At 25.9% G+C, this 17,502-nt stretch overlaps 1 protein-coding gene across 2 annotated transcripts; it reads left to right on the top strand.

Moving 5' to 3' along the window:
* The first annotated feature begins 102 nt into the window (after nt 1-102).
* Nucleotides 103-17,468, top strand: LOC112592946 (serine/threonine-protein kinase Warts). 2 transcript variants are annotated; one of them, XM_025337120.1, is made up of 7 exons: nt 103-715; nt 3,030-3,527; nt 13,322-13,436; nt 13,537-15,250; nt 15,322-15,497; nt 15,564-15,853; nt 15,922-17,468. In XM_025337120.1, exons 2-7 carry the CDS (start codon nt 3,234-3,236, stop codon nt 16,351-16,353), a joined length of 3,021 nt encoding a protein of 1,006 aa, XP_025192905.1. In that variant the 5' UTR covers nt 103-715; nt 3,030-3,233; the 3' UTR covers nt 16,354-17,468. The 2 variants fall into 2 exon arrangements, with proteins under 2 accessions (XP_025192905.1, XP_025192903.1); XM_025337118.1 differs by having other exon boundaries at nt 103-689.
* The last annotated feature ends 34 nt before the right edge of the window (nt 17,469-17,502 follow it).

The following is a 17,502-nucleotide window of genomic DNA, read 5'->3' on the forward strand; positions in this document are numbered from 1 at the left end:
AGGCGACACCGTCACACCGACGCTGCGGGTACGTGCACGCTGCACGGTGAACCACTCACCACACACACACAAACACATTCACTTAGCCGCCGCACAACGATACGCCGACACCGCCGTGTGATATTATTGTTGTTGGTGTTTTTTTTTTTTTTTTTTTTTGGTAATAAAAATACGAATTTATTAATATATTATAACGATAAAGAAAATACCGAAAAAGGTCGGGACGTGAGAAATGAACGGAAAAAAAATAAAAGAAGATTTATTTACGATCGTTCTTGTGTATTTGTGTTAATTAACCGTGCAGTTATTTTTCGACTAGTTTTAATTATCTCCCGTTGGTGGGGGGGACATCGGAATGTTGTAGCAATATGGCGGCGGCCATGATAATGGCACATTCGACAACGTAGACTCTTTGTTTTCGTTTCTCGATAATACTGTTTTCTAATATTTTTTATTTTTTTCACCGCATCCGCGCCCGCCAACTCGACGCCCAACGGTAGCCTTTGCGTGAGCCCCGCTCGTGTGTGCTTCGTCCCGTGGAAACACCGATCTGCATTCGTTCTAAATGTGCGAAAAGTGTCGCTTGTCCTCCGTTCGTCGTCCAAAGGCTGTGTTGGTGGGTACGTGCATTGAACACGGACACCGAAGACCCTCCAATGACGGGTTAACGATGCGCTGCCCATCCTGAGGTCAGTACCCACATGATAATACACAGGTACTAATTGTAGGTGTCCGTACATGACCCGGTGTCTTGCTGTGTAATTTTTACCTATTATTCCCATTTTGTTTAGAGCTACAGTAGGCCCATCTGACTTTTTAAAAGTTTTAGGTATTTATTACTAATCATGTAGATGTTAGCCTCGTCCGATTTATAAATCTATATTATATTGTTGACAAACACATGTATCAATAATATACATTGAAAAATATTGATGATCGATTGATGAGCATCTTAATCATCAAACAAAATTTTTGGATGTTCTTATGATTTATTAAGGAAAGACATTAAATATTGTTTATTGGATAGGTCTTTATTATTAATTAGATATCTATGTGTAGTTACTTTGTTTGGATTAATTCGTTTAGTTTTTTCTAAGTTATTCGTATTAATTTGTGTGTTGAATTTTTATTTATTTATTAAATCTGAAAAAATATGTATACATTATTACCTAATCAACTAGGTTAAGCATTTTTCTTAACCTGCCATTTTAAATTTGGTAAATACAATGAATACGTAAATAATGTTATATGGAAGACTACCACCAGTTAGTGGTGTTTCAAGCATTAATGAATTACCTAACAGGAGCATGTATTAAAAATTACAATGAGTAGAATCAATATTATTTAAATCAACACAAAAATCAACTTTATTTCAGTGATATTCAAAAATATAATTATCTGAAATAATAGTTGTTTATTTTGAACTTGAAATTTAATAATTTAATACATTTTACCTTTGTAAACTTTATCGTTACCTATTATATTTATTATATTTATTAAGGGAGTATATTTCTTAAGCTATATAAGGCAAAATATTCAAAAATTGGAGGGAAAGAAAATCTTTTATACATTAAGTAGTGTTCCTGCAATATATCTTTTCATAAATTATTTTTCTTTGTTCAGATATATGTTGCTGTTATCATAAAAATTAACTATTTATGTAATACATTTAAGTTTTTAAATCCAGACATTAGTACGTATTATATTTATAGTATTGTTTATGGTATGGTCATTGAGATATTTGGTAATTAATAATTAGTCTGTTATAAGTGTATTATTTTAGGTATCTTGTTTACTTATTTATTTTTACCCATAGGTACTTAAGTGTAGGTATGTCATATATTATTACCATAATATTGATTGTAAAAAATTCAGTGTTTAATATTGTATATTGTACACTAGTATACCTAGTGGTATAATTTTTTATTTTAAGCAATTAATTAGTTTTCTTTGGAATTGTATTGTTTTATTTAACTACTGCAAATTATTATGTTAATAAAATATTAGGTAGGTATCTATTACTTATCATTTCATTTTAGCAGTAAATGAACTAGGTACCTACTATAGGTATAGGTATTCAATTTTATTTATTGTTACCTAAATATCATTATTATTATATTATCTATTTTTATTAATTTATTTTACAATTTAAATAGTATATAAAATAATTGGTTCATAAAAATTTAAATTTGATATACCATTAATATCAAGAATTTAAATAATTTATTGTTTATTAAAAAAATAGTTATTAACTTTACTATATAGATTTTATTGTATAAAAATTTTATTTGTAAAATATTCTTTAGTTAATACATCAAACAAAATATTTTATTTTAATTACAAGATCTGTTCATTTTTTAAATATCATAAAAATTATTCTATTATTATTTAAAAAATAGTAAAATATAATAAAAATATTTTATACATTTGATTAACTGTAAAAATAATAAATATAAACTGATATTTTAAAACATTTCAACCCATTCAACTATTTTACTTAAATATACTTTTATAGACTAATAATTATATTCTAGAGTTAATACTTAAAATATCAATCGTAATTTATTTCTGATTTTAATTATAAATTACATTATTACAATTATTAGTAGACTGTATAGTTATTAAGTCTTAAGATACTAAAATATTACTTATTTTCTTATATTTTTAACACATAATTACCTTAATTGTAAAATATTAGAACATAATAGATGTTCTTGGTTTGGTCACATATGAGCTCGCATTTGAAGTTCTTAGATTTTAAGGTAAAAAATCAATAATTTTCCTATAGATATATAAATTTTATTTTTACCTACTTCAAATATATTTTTATATTTTTTGTATGAAACAATTTTTTTAATCTTGTATTTATTTATTTTTTAATTAGAAGTTTGCTTCTATTAGGTAATAGGTATATAGTGTTGTGTTAATATGAATATTATAAAAAATAATATTTTAGAAAAAGACATTCCTAAAATGTCTTCTATTTAAAACTTAAGCACTTACCTTTATAATTTGTTTTTATGTTTCAGGTGTTTATTTTCATCTGCAAAGATTTGGATATCTTATTTTTAATTAAGTAACTTCAGTTGCTTTTATCAATCATGTGATTGCTATATAAGTTAATCTATATACCAACACATGTTGTGTTCAAAATTGCCATGGGTGTGAGTGCGTAGTCTGTGTGTCCTCGGCCCCCAGTTAGTCATGGGCCGCCCGAGGAAGCCCTCGCCAGCATGAACTCTGCGGCGCCTGCATCGGGCAAACCATCTACCCGATCATCATCTTCTGGCTACCGCCAGAAGGCATTGGCAGAAATCCGCAATTCATTATTGCCCTTCGCAAATATTGGTGGCTGCGACAGCAGTGCTGCCAGCTGTGTGTCGAGCATCTCAAGTGCTTCAGGATCAGCCACCTCTGGCATTGGATCTGTATCTGGCCTCAGTTCTCTTTCAAATAATTGTGTTGATAAAGAACTTAACGCATTACGGCAGACACTTACTCAATTAATCGCAATGGGGTACACTGAAGTAAGAATTATTTGAATTATTAATTTAATACTTTAGGATATTTTATTTTAAAACTACTAAGAAATAAAATAATATTAATTTATAACATAAATCATATCTATTTATATGTTATAATGAGTATATTAAATCTGCATGGTTTATTTTTTACTATAAAGAAAAATATTTAAATCTATTCAAAGATTTGAATAAGTTATAGATGTATATTATTTATATTATTGCATATCTATATTAAATCGTTTTAGTAAATCATTGATAAATAATTTTTATTTTGGAACATGATTACTGAATAGTTTAATATTGTTGATTATAATTTAAATAAGTAGTAAATCAAAACAATAAAGATCAGACTTTAATGCATTAAAAAAATCTTTGTTTATGAAATATTTAATAAAATTTAATTTTAAAATATATTATTTTCCACCTTTTTCCTTTCAAAATATCACAAGTTAAATATTAAAAAAAAAAATTAAGTATATTATTTTGGTTTTTGAGTTATAACTTTAAGTGGAGTGTGCTATCAATTAATAAATTCTATTAATTATATATAATGCAGCATTAGACAAGTTGCCACAAGTCAGTGCTTGTCACCAAAAATCATATTTTTCATTTATCCTCTTGTTAAATGTGACTCTTTAAAAATATTTAAAATTACACTTAAATCTACATTTTTATCAAAATATTTAAAAGTTTTACTCTTAAAAGTAAAATTTAAAAAAGCAATCTATGTCGAGTTTTACTATTCAATATTTACTGAAAATTAACTTTTTTAAATGTTTTTAAATTAATTAAGATTGGTTATTTGTTTGTACAAAATACAAACCCCTTTAAGTTAATATTACATTTTAATTTAAAATTGAAGTGATTACAATAGATATTTTTATGTTAATTTAATGTTTTTTAGTATTCTTTTATTTAAAAAAACTAATGTTACTTATTACATTATTTGTGTCAGTGACATTGAAGAAAAATTTTTTTTGATAGCAATAAACAATAAGTTATATTCACCTACTTCAGCACATTATTAAACTTGAATCAAGAGGAGCAAAATCTCTCACATCTCTCATTAATTTCTTAAACAACAAAGTATTATTTTTTCTAATTATATTGTTTACTACATAATAATTACATTTTAGCATTATTTAATATTTTATTACATTATTTGACACTGATTTAGTCATTTATACTTATATTTTCTTTATACCATAAAATAATTTTTTTTCACTCTGTATAGTTTTAAATACCATGAACTAGTTGTAGCTGCTGTACAGTTATAAGTATAACATATTTTCTACATTCAATTTTTGTTTAACATAGTACTTTTTTATTAGGTATTATTGTTTATTTATTGTAAAATTAATAACTAAATAGTTATTGCCAATTTTTAATGCAATCACAAAGTGTATGCTACAATATTATAGATTATATTCCATGAAGTGACTAGTTAGCATTATTTGTAATAAATAATTATACTATACTACTCTTTATTAAAATAATGGCAAGTGTTAGAATTACTTACCAAAGTTTAGGGGGTATATCAACCTAATATATAAGTGCAATTCCATTGACTTAAAAATTCAATTTGCTTGTGATAGAATGTCTAGTGGTTAGTTATTTAACAATACAAGTTGTGAAAAATATTTTGATATTTGGAAATTGAATATACATATACACGTAGGGCTAGATTAAGTCATCTGTATGCTTAAGGCTCAGGAAAAAATTGAATTTTATAGACACTTTTGAATACTATTTTTTGTATATTTTTTTAACTTTTCATATTATGTACCATATCGTCCATATCAATTATTATTTACTCATAATAACTAATTATTTATAAATATATAATTTATTAGAATTATTAGATTAGAGTATCCACAATATAAATAATTTTCTTATCACATGACATAATATTATGCAGCATATCGTCCAAAATATAGTGCTCATGTAAGCAATTTTATTATACATTTTACATTAATAGGCTGTTTTTAGATTTTGAGTGAAACAAAAGACTTAATGTTTTAACAATGTTTTTTTTATAGATTTAGCTATCTTTTAGCAGGTTCTAAGCACTGTATCTATAGTGCCTAATGCTTAATATGGTTCTGGGTTCACGTAATTTAGACATTTTCTATTAATTCTGGCTGATTTTAATTCAAATTTTAATTTCATAATTGTATGCATAATTTATTTATTAAGCATAAGTTTTTATTTATTATCATTTATGTGTAATAAAAACTATACATAACAAATTCAAGGGACCAAAAGTTTTCTTTCATTTTAGAAAATTATGTAGAAAGAAGGTTTCAAAAAAAGAACATTTCAGTTACAGATTTTTAACCGTAATTTAAATTGTAAACAAAAAAAGTTACTATATTACTATCAGGATATTCCCACAGAGTTTGAAGTGTACTATTCTATTCATTTAAATTATATAATAAATACCTAATTATTTATTAATATAAAAATAAATACTATAAACTATAGATAACTATTAAATATCTACTTAGTAATAATAAATAAAACTATTCATTCAAGGTATTCATGAATATGTGATAATTTTATAGAAGTATTCTGCTTTAGGTTATGAAGTTAAAAATATGATTGTAATTTAAAAACTAAAAGATGATATTAATTTTACCAAGATTAAAATGATTTGATAGTAGGTATAAAATATTAGAATCACCATAATATTAGAAATAGGGGCATTACATAACATTTTTGAGAGCTCCTTACTGATCTTTAAATTAAATCAATGGATTAAGATAGACTTAATCTTAATCTGTGGTTAAATCTAATCTAGATCCATAACTTTTTTTAAATACCATATTTATAAATACATCATGCACACATGTATCTTGTAAATATATGTGTTTTATTATAAATAACATTTTAAGAAACTATTTTGTATATTGAAAAGATATTAACATTATTCTATAACTCATTACAATACAAAGCTTAGGTAAAGTAAAACGAGTCAAAAATGGTTAAAAGTAAAATTAAATTGCTTAAGAAGATGCTGCACCTGCATGTGTTATCTCCGTAGTTTTAGCTGTATAAAATATTAAAACTTGAAAATGCTCATAACTCACTTTAAAATTATAAATTTAATAATAACCTATGTCATTGTATTGATAAAATCTTTACCTTTAAGTTTGATAATAGGTAAATTTACTCTAATGTTAAAACTAAGAACATAACATGGATTCTACTGAAAGAAAATGTGATATGTTGTATGCATGTAAGACAGAGACAACATGTACGAGTGCGGTGTCCTCTTAACAAAAACAAGATATACTATTTAGTAAAATAATTCAAAATTATTAACACATTTATTTAAAAATAATACTAATCTTCAAATACTATTATAAAATGTTTTTGTTTTAAATAAACAATTAAATCTTTTAACCATAACTCCTTGATACAATTTTAAATTATGACTAAAACATTAAGTTTAAGTAGCAAGAAAATAACAAGATAAATTACAAGTTGAATTTAGAGTTATTAGAAATCATATTAATTCTTTTATTTGAATCCTTTTGATAAAATTCCTCAAAGGTTAATGATGTTTCATTAATAGCTGAATTAATATTACTAAATTATATAATTTTCAATAACCAATAGTAATGGACCATCAAGCCTTTTTTGAGCTATAAATAATCCATGTAATTTATCTTTTTAGAGCAGATAACAGTCTTTTATTTGTACAAGGCATATATTAGTATAATTTAGTTTAAACATCAGATATAATAAATGTTAATTTTGATTAAATGTAATTATTGTACACTTGAATCTAAATACTCTGTTATGAGTTTTATACTAATGTGATTGTAAAACAAGTTAAGGTTTTGAATTGATAATTGGAGAGTGCAATAACATAAGAATTTACTTGGGGCCAATGTTAAGGGTGCCAACCTTATGATATTTTTTAATATTATGTATATTATATACTATTAATAAATAAATAAAATTGTCTTAGTTATTATTTTATTAAAATCTTTTTCAATTTTATGTGGAACCAAGTAATTTAATTATTCTCTATACACCCATGTTTTATCTCAGTCTTATTTATGCACAACATAGCAAATCTTATGTTTAGAATAATCTTTTAAATTCTGTTATTCTTGAAACTAGAGTAAATGTATTTATTGATTATTATAAAATTTAAAGATAAGTATTGGCCATGTACGTATATGTTTTTTTAAATTTTTAATTTACAATTTCTCAGAATTTAATTTAAAAATAAAATATAAAAAACCTATATTTGTGTAGTACACAAGGCCCTAGATAATATCTTTCCTTCAATAATATGTTGGTGTATTTATTACTAAAAAACAAAAAATAGGGTTCGGAACTTATTCATTTAAAAAGTACTAAATATTTAATTAAAAATTATTTTTTTAAATTAACTAAATATTTATTGATTTGAAAAATACAATAAAATAATACGTAGTGATAACCCCCAAAATAAACAATACATTATTAAATATATATTTTTTTTTATTGTCAAATTTTCAAATTGTATTATATTTACAAATGCCATTATTTCTGAGTCCTGATTATTTACGTTAATAAGACAAAAGACGTATGCGAATATTACATTATTATTTATTAATTAATACAGACTAAAGGAAATTATCCAATATTCTATAAATAAATTTAAATTATATATACTTGTTTTTTCCCCCATCTATTTTTAACAAGTATGGATTAAATAATAATTGTATTTAATATAATATAGTATTGTATTATTATTAAAGTTTTTAATTTTTATTTTAATTTTATTATTTAATATTTGATGAATATTTTGAAACTAACTACAACAATCTAAGTAATAATTAGTAATCATACAAAGACAAAGCCACTAAACGGAAAAGTATACACCTATGCTGTAGAGTAGGTATGAGTTAACCTCGTCATTGAATTCGTCTTCTTTTTTCTTGTCCAAATACCTCTCTAAGATTTTTAGCTGTCACAACAATATCCTACCACTTTTATCTGTCTTGAACAATTTCATGCCAATCGTTTATGCCTGTTGCTTTTAGATCCTCTATCACTTTTCAAATTCCCTTTTTCTGGATTATCTACGTGGTTTTTTCGCCTAAAGTTTCCATTAGAAAACTGCTCTTATAGGGTCATTGTCTCCTCTTTAAATATTGCTTAGCCATTAGAGTTTTCGATGAAACTTGTAACTGGTGCTAAGTTCACCATTTCCTGCGATTCCTTATTAAACTTACACTTCGTCAACTACCCATATCTTTGTTGAACATAGGGCCATGCTTTATTTTCAAATATTCTTAACTTTCTCACCATTACTGTCTTTTTCGTCCATGCTTAACATCTATAATATGATGGTGTAGTTTTTATTATTGTCACATTTAATTTGATTTTAGATCTAAAATAATTGAGTAATTCATTGTAATGTTGTTGTTAAATTTTGATTTCAGTGATGTATCATTGCTTACTAAAAACGATTCTGTTGTGTAAATCTGTCAGTCTATATTACTAAGTTTATTTCACGTTTTACTTATTATTAAATAATTTTTTTCACTATTAGTATTACAGTAGAGTAATATAATTATTGCTGATACCGAAAATATTGTATTTATTTAATTATTATGAGTATATTATTGTTATTAAGCTGAGTGAGTGAGTACCGCTCCATCGTGAAACACTTCGAATTGCGAATAGGTAGGTAGGTCATATTTTTAATGTATAAATATTAAATAAGCAATAGCATAAAAATAATCTAATTATTTTGATGTAGTGTGTAGTAGGTAAAATGTATTAATTTACGTAAATTTTTATTGATAATATTTTTGAACTATAACAAAATAAATAAAAGTTGATGTTATTTTTTGTTAAATATCTAATTATGTCGACATTTCAACTTCAAATGCTCATAAAAATAATCAAGCATAATAATATGTATCTTAAATATTTTTTTAATAGCTAAAATAACAATTTAAAGAACCTTAACTAAAATTTCAAGTTATTTGCCGAGCAAAAAATATTTTTTAATGATATTTATAAAAAGAAAAAATGAAAATATAAATTTTTTTTTAAATAACTCAAAAACAATCGAAGTATTTTGACAAATACTTAATTGATTTTAGAAATTGTGTATGTAATAAAGATATAAACTTTTTGTATCGGAAATTATTAAAAAAAAATATCAAATGTCTATAAATAGTTAAATGGTACATTTTTAAAATGCATACAATTATTCGTTTTAAAATTATAACAAATTAAAAAAATTTGTTTTTCTAAAACTACTTTTGCATAAAAATTCCTATTTTCTTATTTTTTTTTATATTTTATTATTTTTTTTTTTTTTTTTACCATTTATTAAGTAAAGTAGGTACTGGGAATTTTTATTTTGACCCTTCTAAGTACCATATAGATTCTAATTTTTCTTCTGTAAAAAATCATTGTAAAACCAATATACATTTTTCTTTCTGCTCGGAATTTAAAATTCTAAATATATATACACTATAAATTAAGAACATGAAAATATTACTTATATAAATAAATTAATTATCATATTTATACTTTGATAAGGTTATAACGTTTTACATTTAAAATAAATTAATTTTAACAAAATCAAAAAATTATAAACAATATAACATATTATACAAAATAATTAATGTATATAATTTGTTATATTAATAACTAATTGTTCAATTATTGAATAATTCCTATATTTTTATAATTTATTTTCTTTTGATTTTTGTATAATATATATTATTAATTGCTGATTTTTTGCGTTGAATTAAAATATGAACAAGTCAAAACCTAGTTATTATTTATGTAGTTGAGAAAATGTTAGTATATTTATATTTATACATTTCAAGTTTGTTTTAACTAAAAAATGTAGGAATGTAGAAAGTAACCTTACCTAATCCACTAATTCATAATAGATATTAGTTTTATGGATTCATTCTAGCTTTCATTACTTTAGTAACCACTGTCCCATGATTGCATAGACACATTTGTCTGGAATGTAAGATTCAATAAAAAGGTTAAGTGACCTTGTCCCAATCCTCTGGGGTGATGTCTGACTGTGGCCTTTCAAATGTAAAAAAAATTTAAGCAAATCATAATCTTAAAAAATATTTTTCTAAATTCTCTTAAGATTATTACAATACATTTTTAATTTATTTAGTAGGTATTGCCTAATATTAATTATTTTATTTATAGTTTTGCTGTGTTTCTTCAAAACAATTTACGATATATTTTGTATACTTGTACTAAACTTGTAATTTATTAGATAGATCCAAAAATTACAAATATTATTTTGAACAATTTTTTTTTTTTATGTAAAATATTTAATTATACTTGAGTAATGAAGATTTTATTATAATTTAGTATAACACAAATTTAATAGTTATTGCAGCTTATTTAAATGCATTACTAATAATTGTGCACTGTGAAAAATGTAAACGGATAAACCCCATTAAGACAAAACAGGTTTATATAAATTTTTATTCTAAAAAAAAAAAATTAGATTATAGTTTACATTTTTTATGTATATTGAGGAACTCCGGTTAGGTAATTACTAATTATGTTCCCATGAATTTATACTTTGTATAAACTATATACTTTGGTCTTATGATTGATCGAGTAAGAAGGATATACGAAACCGGTCCATGTAATTGCAAAAGATAGACACGTTTTTCGAGTTTAATTACATTTAATTAAAAAATATATCTATGTGTGTAAAATTGGGTATTTTGGTATGTTCGTATATTTTTAGTTTTTGATTAGAGCTGCTTATTATTTATTATTACGCGACATGTGCTTAAAATGATATGGAAAAAAAATAATTCTGATTTAAATTAAAATTAAATTTTTTTAGATCAAGTAGAAGGGCCAACCTAATATTACCGTGCTACTTTCACTAGGCCTCATTATATATTCATTAATATTTTTGGTTTATGTTAACCCAATGAACAAACCCCGTCTGGTTGATAAAATAAGGCCAGCTTAAATTGTTCTCATTAATTTTTAATCTTAATTGTACCTATTGGTTTAAATTTATGAAAATATTATAATTGAAAATATCATCCAGTTCTTTCGACACAAATACATTTGGAACACCATTTTTGCATGTTGGTTGTTATATTATATAATATTTTTTTGTATTTTATCTATTTGTTAGTTAACTTATTGGAAACTTAAGATGATAACATCTATTTATTACTAATAATATTTTTATCTCTCAGTTACTCATTGTAATTCTTATATTTTTTGTAATCGATATAAAAGATATAATCAATTCAAAAATTAATAAGAAAATAAATTTAAAAAACCATTTTATTTTTAACAAAGAATATTACATATTAGTAATATTTTTACTTTAATTACTATACATTACAAATAGTATTTGTTTACTCCTTTGATCATCTCGCATATATTTTGGAGAAGTGCAATCACGCATGTTCATATTTTCTAGTATCAGATATTAAACTGTGGTTATACGTTACACTATGCGAGTTATTTGCTATAATAAACCTATCATAAAAGTATGTGGTAATTACTGTTACGCTGTTATGTACTTTATTTACACGTTCAATGTCCGAGGAGATAGTGAATTGTGATAGAGCTGTAAATGGTGATAAATTGATAAAAGACAAAAAAAAAAAAATGAAAATTGTAAACACGTGAAAATTATACTACACAAATTAGTAATTACAATTTACAGTAGTAAAAAGATAGCATGGTGTGCGCACTTTCGCACTGATAAATATTTTAATCATTAAATTAATTATCGTGCATAATATGCACGCTTCATGTATGATAATTAAGTTAACAGCACAGACTAAGACAGGCTAATCCGTGGTTTACAGTTTATTTTGTAACCAATAATAATAACATTTACAAACATTTTAAATTTTAAAAGAAGTTTATCTATCCCTTTTAAGTTATTGCTTTTATTGAGTAAATGTATTATGATAGTTATTATGGCACTTTCATTATGTGACCATGGCTTAAGATGATATTCATATTAATATTTTTTCCTTCATCTCAAAATATTTACTTTTTATGAATGGTCTCTAAAAAAAACTATTTTTATGGCCAAATTTGAATGTTTAAAATTATTTTTATTTTTATTACAAAATATTACTTCACATTGTTGTAATAATGTCGTGTTTATATTTTATAAAGTGGTTATTAATAATAGTTTGTTTATTATAAACTATATCCTATAGTTAAATTTTATTCCTGTACAATTTAAATAATAATAAAAAATACTGCTGTAACTTTTATGTTTGATAGTGTAATTAAGGTTATACAACAGAAACATATTTTAATCAGGCATGAAGCATTTTACTATTTTAATCTTCAAGTATTAAATTGTATAGCCTAAAATATTAATCAGGTGTCTGTGTTAATTTTATTTAATACTATAATAATAGTTGCTTGTGTATAATACAAGAACAAGGTAAAATAGTGCTTAGCTGTTAAAATAAGTTACTATTAATATTATTAAATATTTTAAGAAAATATGGGGTATTACTTAACTTTTAGTTAATAGACTATAATTTAATTAACATTAAAACATTTAAGATATTTTTTATTAGTTACTTACTGAATAATTAAACAATTGGTTAACCATTTAAGATATTTATTATTTTATAAAAAATCTAATTTAACTTTTAAAAAAGCTTTTTTATTCTTAAGTTATAATTAATGAATTTAAAATATATCACTTGTTTACCTTAGATAAGTTTCATAATACTTTTTGATTTTGGTATTACGTACATTTATTCTAATTTAATTCTATTTTTTTTTTTTAGGAAGCATCATTAAGAGCTCTTAAAGTTTCTGGAGGACGATGTGAAGGAGCTCTAGATTTTTTAGCTAAACAACAGCAATGTGAACTGTCTAATGGATGCAGCAAATCTTCATCTGGTAATTATATCATTATACCATTATTTTTTATAAGCATAATAAATAACATTATAATTTATAATATCTAACATTTAGTTATATGCATATTATTATTTTACAGGATTATGTAGTAGTAATAAATTAATCAGAAAATCAAGTTTAGAAAGAAGTGGAGTTGGTCCGAGGAGTAGTCCTGGTCAAGATAGTGGTGCCGGAAGCTCAAGGTCAGATAGCCCAAGACAGCCTGATCTAGTCATCCACTCTCATCCACCTTTATCTCGTCAATATTCTCCTTCTGCATATTCAGAAACTCCTCCACCGCCTCCACCTAGAAACAATAGTACACCACCACCTCCTCATGTACCGACACACATGCAACAGTTGCTTAAGCGCATGTCACCAGCCCCTGCTGTTCCTTCACGGCCACCTGCACCTACACCAGGAACTTCATGTAGTTCCAATCAAAGAGGTACTTCACCAATGGTTGTTCAAAATGGTCCACAAGCACAGCAACAATTATCTCAACAGATGCAAGCCTTAAGTATGACTACTGCTGAACCCCCACCACCTTATCCAATAGTTGGAGCTCCACCACCACCACCCTCATATTCTGTTTCAATTCAAGAATATCGAAAATCACCGTCTTCTGGAGTGTTTTCAAATGCAGGGTCATCTAGTCCTGTATCTGGATCAACAAATGGAAGTATGTCATCCTTAACTCGACCTACACCATTGCAAGCTTGGGGAGCTAGACAAACTAAGACTCAATCACCAATTATAATGCAGTCTGTACGAAGTACTTTAGTCCAAAAACCTATACTTCAAACTGCTGTTGCACCGCAAGCTCCAGTACCTACTTCCCCCTCTCCAGTTCCACCACCATCATATGCATCATCTATTCAACATAAACAACAAGCTCAAAAAGCTGTCCAACAACCTCAGCAAGCATCATTGTCTTCGTCATCATCAGTTGTACCAACAACTGAACCTCCTAGCTATGCAAGTACTATGCAAGCGTTGGCTGCTCAACGAGTAATTAATAATCCTTTGCCACCACCACCACCATATGCTGAGGACCATCAACATAGGAAACCTACTCCTCCATTACCACCTATTCCATCATCATCTGTTGCTAAAAACAAAATGATGAATTGCATTAACTATCATCATCCCTTTAATAATAATAACGGCATTACTAATGGACATGATGAAGAAGATGATAATCAGTCAAAAATTGATCACCAGTCCCCTATTCCAGAGCGAAAACATATTAGTAAAGAGAAAGAAGAAGAAAGACGGGAGTGTAAAGTAAAAAATTATTCTCCTCAAGCATTTAAGTTCTTCATGGAACAACATGTAGAAAATGTAATTAAGTCACACAAACAGAGAGTGTTTAGGCGTGTTCAGCTTGAGACGGAAATGGCTAAAATAGGTTTGAGTGAAGAAGCTCAGTGTCAAATGAGAAAAATGTTATCACAAAAAGAATCAAATTACATACGTCTTAAACGAGCTAAAATGGACAAATCAATGTTTACAAAAATCAAACCGATTGGAGTTGGTGCTTTTGGTGAGGTTACATTAGTTAGAAAAATTGATACAAACCATTTATATGCCATGAAAACATTAAAAAAAGCACATGTACTTAAACGTAATCAAGTTGCCCATGTTAAAGCTGAAAGAGATATACTAGCAGAAGCTGATAATGAGTGGGTTGTTAAACTATATTATTCGTTTCAAGATAAAGATCATTTATACTTTGTTATGGATTATATTCCTGGTGGAGATTTGATGTCATTGTTAATCAAATTGGGAATATTTGAAGAACATTTGGCTAGGTTAGTTGGTTTATTTTAACATACTATGATTTAATTTATACTTATTAACTAAATAATAAAAATGTTTTTAGGTTTTACATTGCTGAATTGACTTGTGCTGTAGAGAGTGTTCATAAAATGGGTTTTATCCATCGAGATATCAAGCCAGATAATATATTGATCGATAGAGATGGTCATATCAAACTCACCGACTTTGGATTATGCACTGGTTTCAGATGGACTCATAATTCAAAATATTATCAGGATGGTAAATATTTAAAGATTTTTTATATATTTAAAAAATTTAAATTCTTATCAACTATGTATATTTCAGGTGAGCACTGTAGACAAGACTCAATGGGTGGTGGTGAAGAATGGAGTGTAAATGGTGCAGAATGTCGATGTCACCAGTTAAAACCTTTAGAAAGGCGACGTCGAAGAGAACATCAAAGGTGTGAAGCTCATTCATTAGTTGGAACGCCGAACTATATAGCCCCTGAAGTTTTACTTCGAACTGGTTACACACAATTATGTGATTGGTGGAGTGTTGGAGTCATCCTTTATGAAATGTTGGTGGGATCACCTCCATTTCTTGCTAACACCCCTGCAGAGACTCAATACAAGGTATATAAATTATTTTTACAAACTATTAAGTGATATTTTATAATTATATTTTAATTCAATTGTTGCAGGTTATACATTGGGAAAATACTCTACAAATACCAACATCTGCTAACTTATCACCGGAAGGTGCTGATCTTATACTAAAGTTATGCACTAGTAAAGAAAACCGCTTGGGTAAGAATGCTGATGAAATAAAAAATCATCCATTCTTCCAAGATATAGATTTTGAGAGAGGAATGAGACGTCATAATCCTCCACATGTACCACGCATTCAGTTTTCAACTGATACATCTAACTTTGATCCTATTGATCCGGAACGTCTTCAGAATTCAGATTCTTCTGATCCTGATAATAGGAGTTCTGATTCTGATGGTAATCGTCCATTCCATGGATTCTTTGAATTTACTTTTAGACGTTTTTTTGATGATGGCGGTGGACCATCATTTCATACTAGAATTAGTTTGGATGATAATGATGCACAAGGCGCTGTATATGTTTGATCTTAGTAAATTCTGTGATTGTTGAACTTTGGTATATGTGGACATTAATGAATGCTCAATTAAAGCCATTTTAATAGTTTAAATAAAGCATTCATAGTGTATAAGTAAAGAAGTAAATCTATAAAAATGTCATTAATATAAAATACAAATTTTTTAATCATGATGAAAACTAGAGATTAAGTGATAAATTAAAAAAAAACAAAAGAATAAAATAATGTTCATTAAACAATAAGATATGCCACATATTGTACTGAGTATAGCTTGTTTTCAGCTTTTCTATTGCAACACAATTATTTGTGGCAAAAAGCTCAGTTTGAGGTGTTAGCCTCTCTTAGAACATATGCTTTATTTAGTTACCAAAATTTTCTTTGTATGTATTTCTTTGTTCCCAGTAATTCATAAATTAATATCCTTTTCTAAATTTTAACATTCTCTTTCCTGTTGTATTTCTCTTTAAAATTAAACTACTTTTAAGTTTATTTTAGGATTAAATGTGTTTCATCATTCAACTTATTATCTTTAGAAAAATGAACCAATTATGGGCTGTGCAAAATGACAGGGATTAACTTACTGAGCTTAAAAACGAATTTAACATATTTATTTAAATTTATATATATAAACAAATTTATCATCTTTCTATGCAGTTACCAAATTTTATTTAAAAAAAAAAAAAAATAATATTAATAATTTTTTTTTTGTAATTTTAAATAACTTAAGATACCTGCTCTCTTTATTTCTCTCTGATTATTATTAATACTACTACTATTATAATTATTATTATTATTATTATTATTTTTGTTTGTTTGTTTTAATGATCTAGTTGAATTTGCTCATTTCAATAATGTTTCGGCGTCATTTTAGTTGACTTGTCTGTGATAAACGATTATTTAGAGAAAATAAAATCTAAAAACAATTCGGCAAAAATGACGCCAGGCTTGTTTATTACAGATCTGCTTAGTGTTTTTTTTTTTTTTTTTATTATTATTATTATTATTATTATTTATAAGTAATATTGAATTAATTGTATTATATTACTCATGTGTATTGTACAAGTTGATTTAAAGTTAAACTTTTGTCACAGTGTATATTTTTATTATTATGATTTTTTTTTAGAAAAAGTGATATGTAAACATAAATGTAATGTATATT

This window comes from Melanaphis sacchari, unplaced genomic scaffold (genome assembly GCF_002803265.2).
Source record: "Melanaphis sacchari strain LSU unplaced genomic scaffold, SCAv2.0 Contig19_pilon_pilon, whole genome shotgun sequence".
Taxonomy (NCBI): Eukaryota; Metazoa; Arthropoda; class Insecta; order Hemiptera; family Aphididae; genus Melanaphis; species Melanaphis sacchari.

Bases quoted from the DNA above. Each gene is read 5' to 3' on its own strand.
- LOC112592946 (XM_025337120.1), top strand. From the start codon at position 3,234: ATGAACTCTGCGGCGCCTGCATCGGGCAAACCATCTACCCGATCATCA. The intron at 3,528-13,321 runs GTAAGAATTATT...TTTTTTTTTTAG, and splicing joins TCGCAATGGGGTACACTGAA to GAAGCATCATTAAGAGCTCT. The intron at 15,854-15,921 runs GTATATAAATTA...CAATTGTTGCAG, and splicing joins CTGCAGAGACTCAATACAAG to GTTATACATTGGGAAAATAC.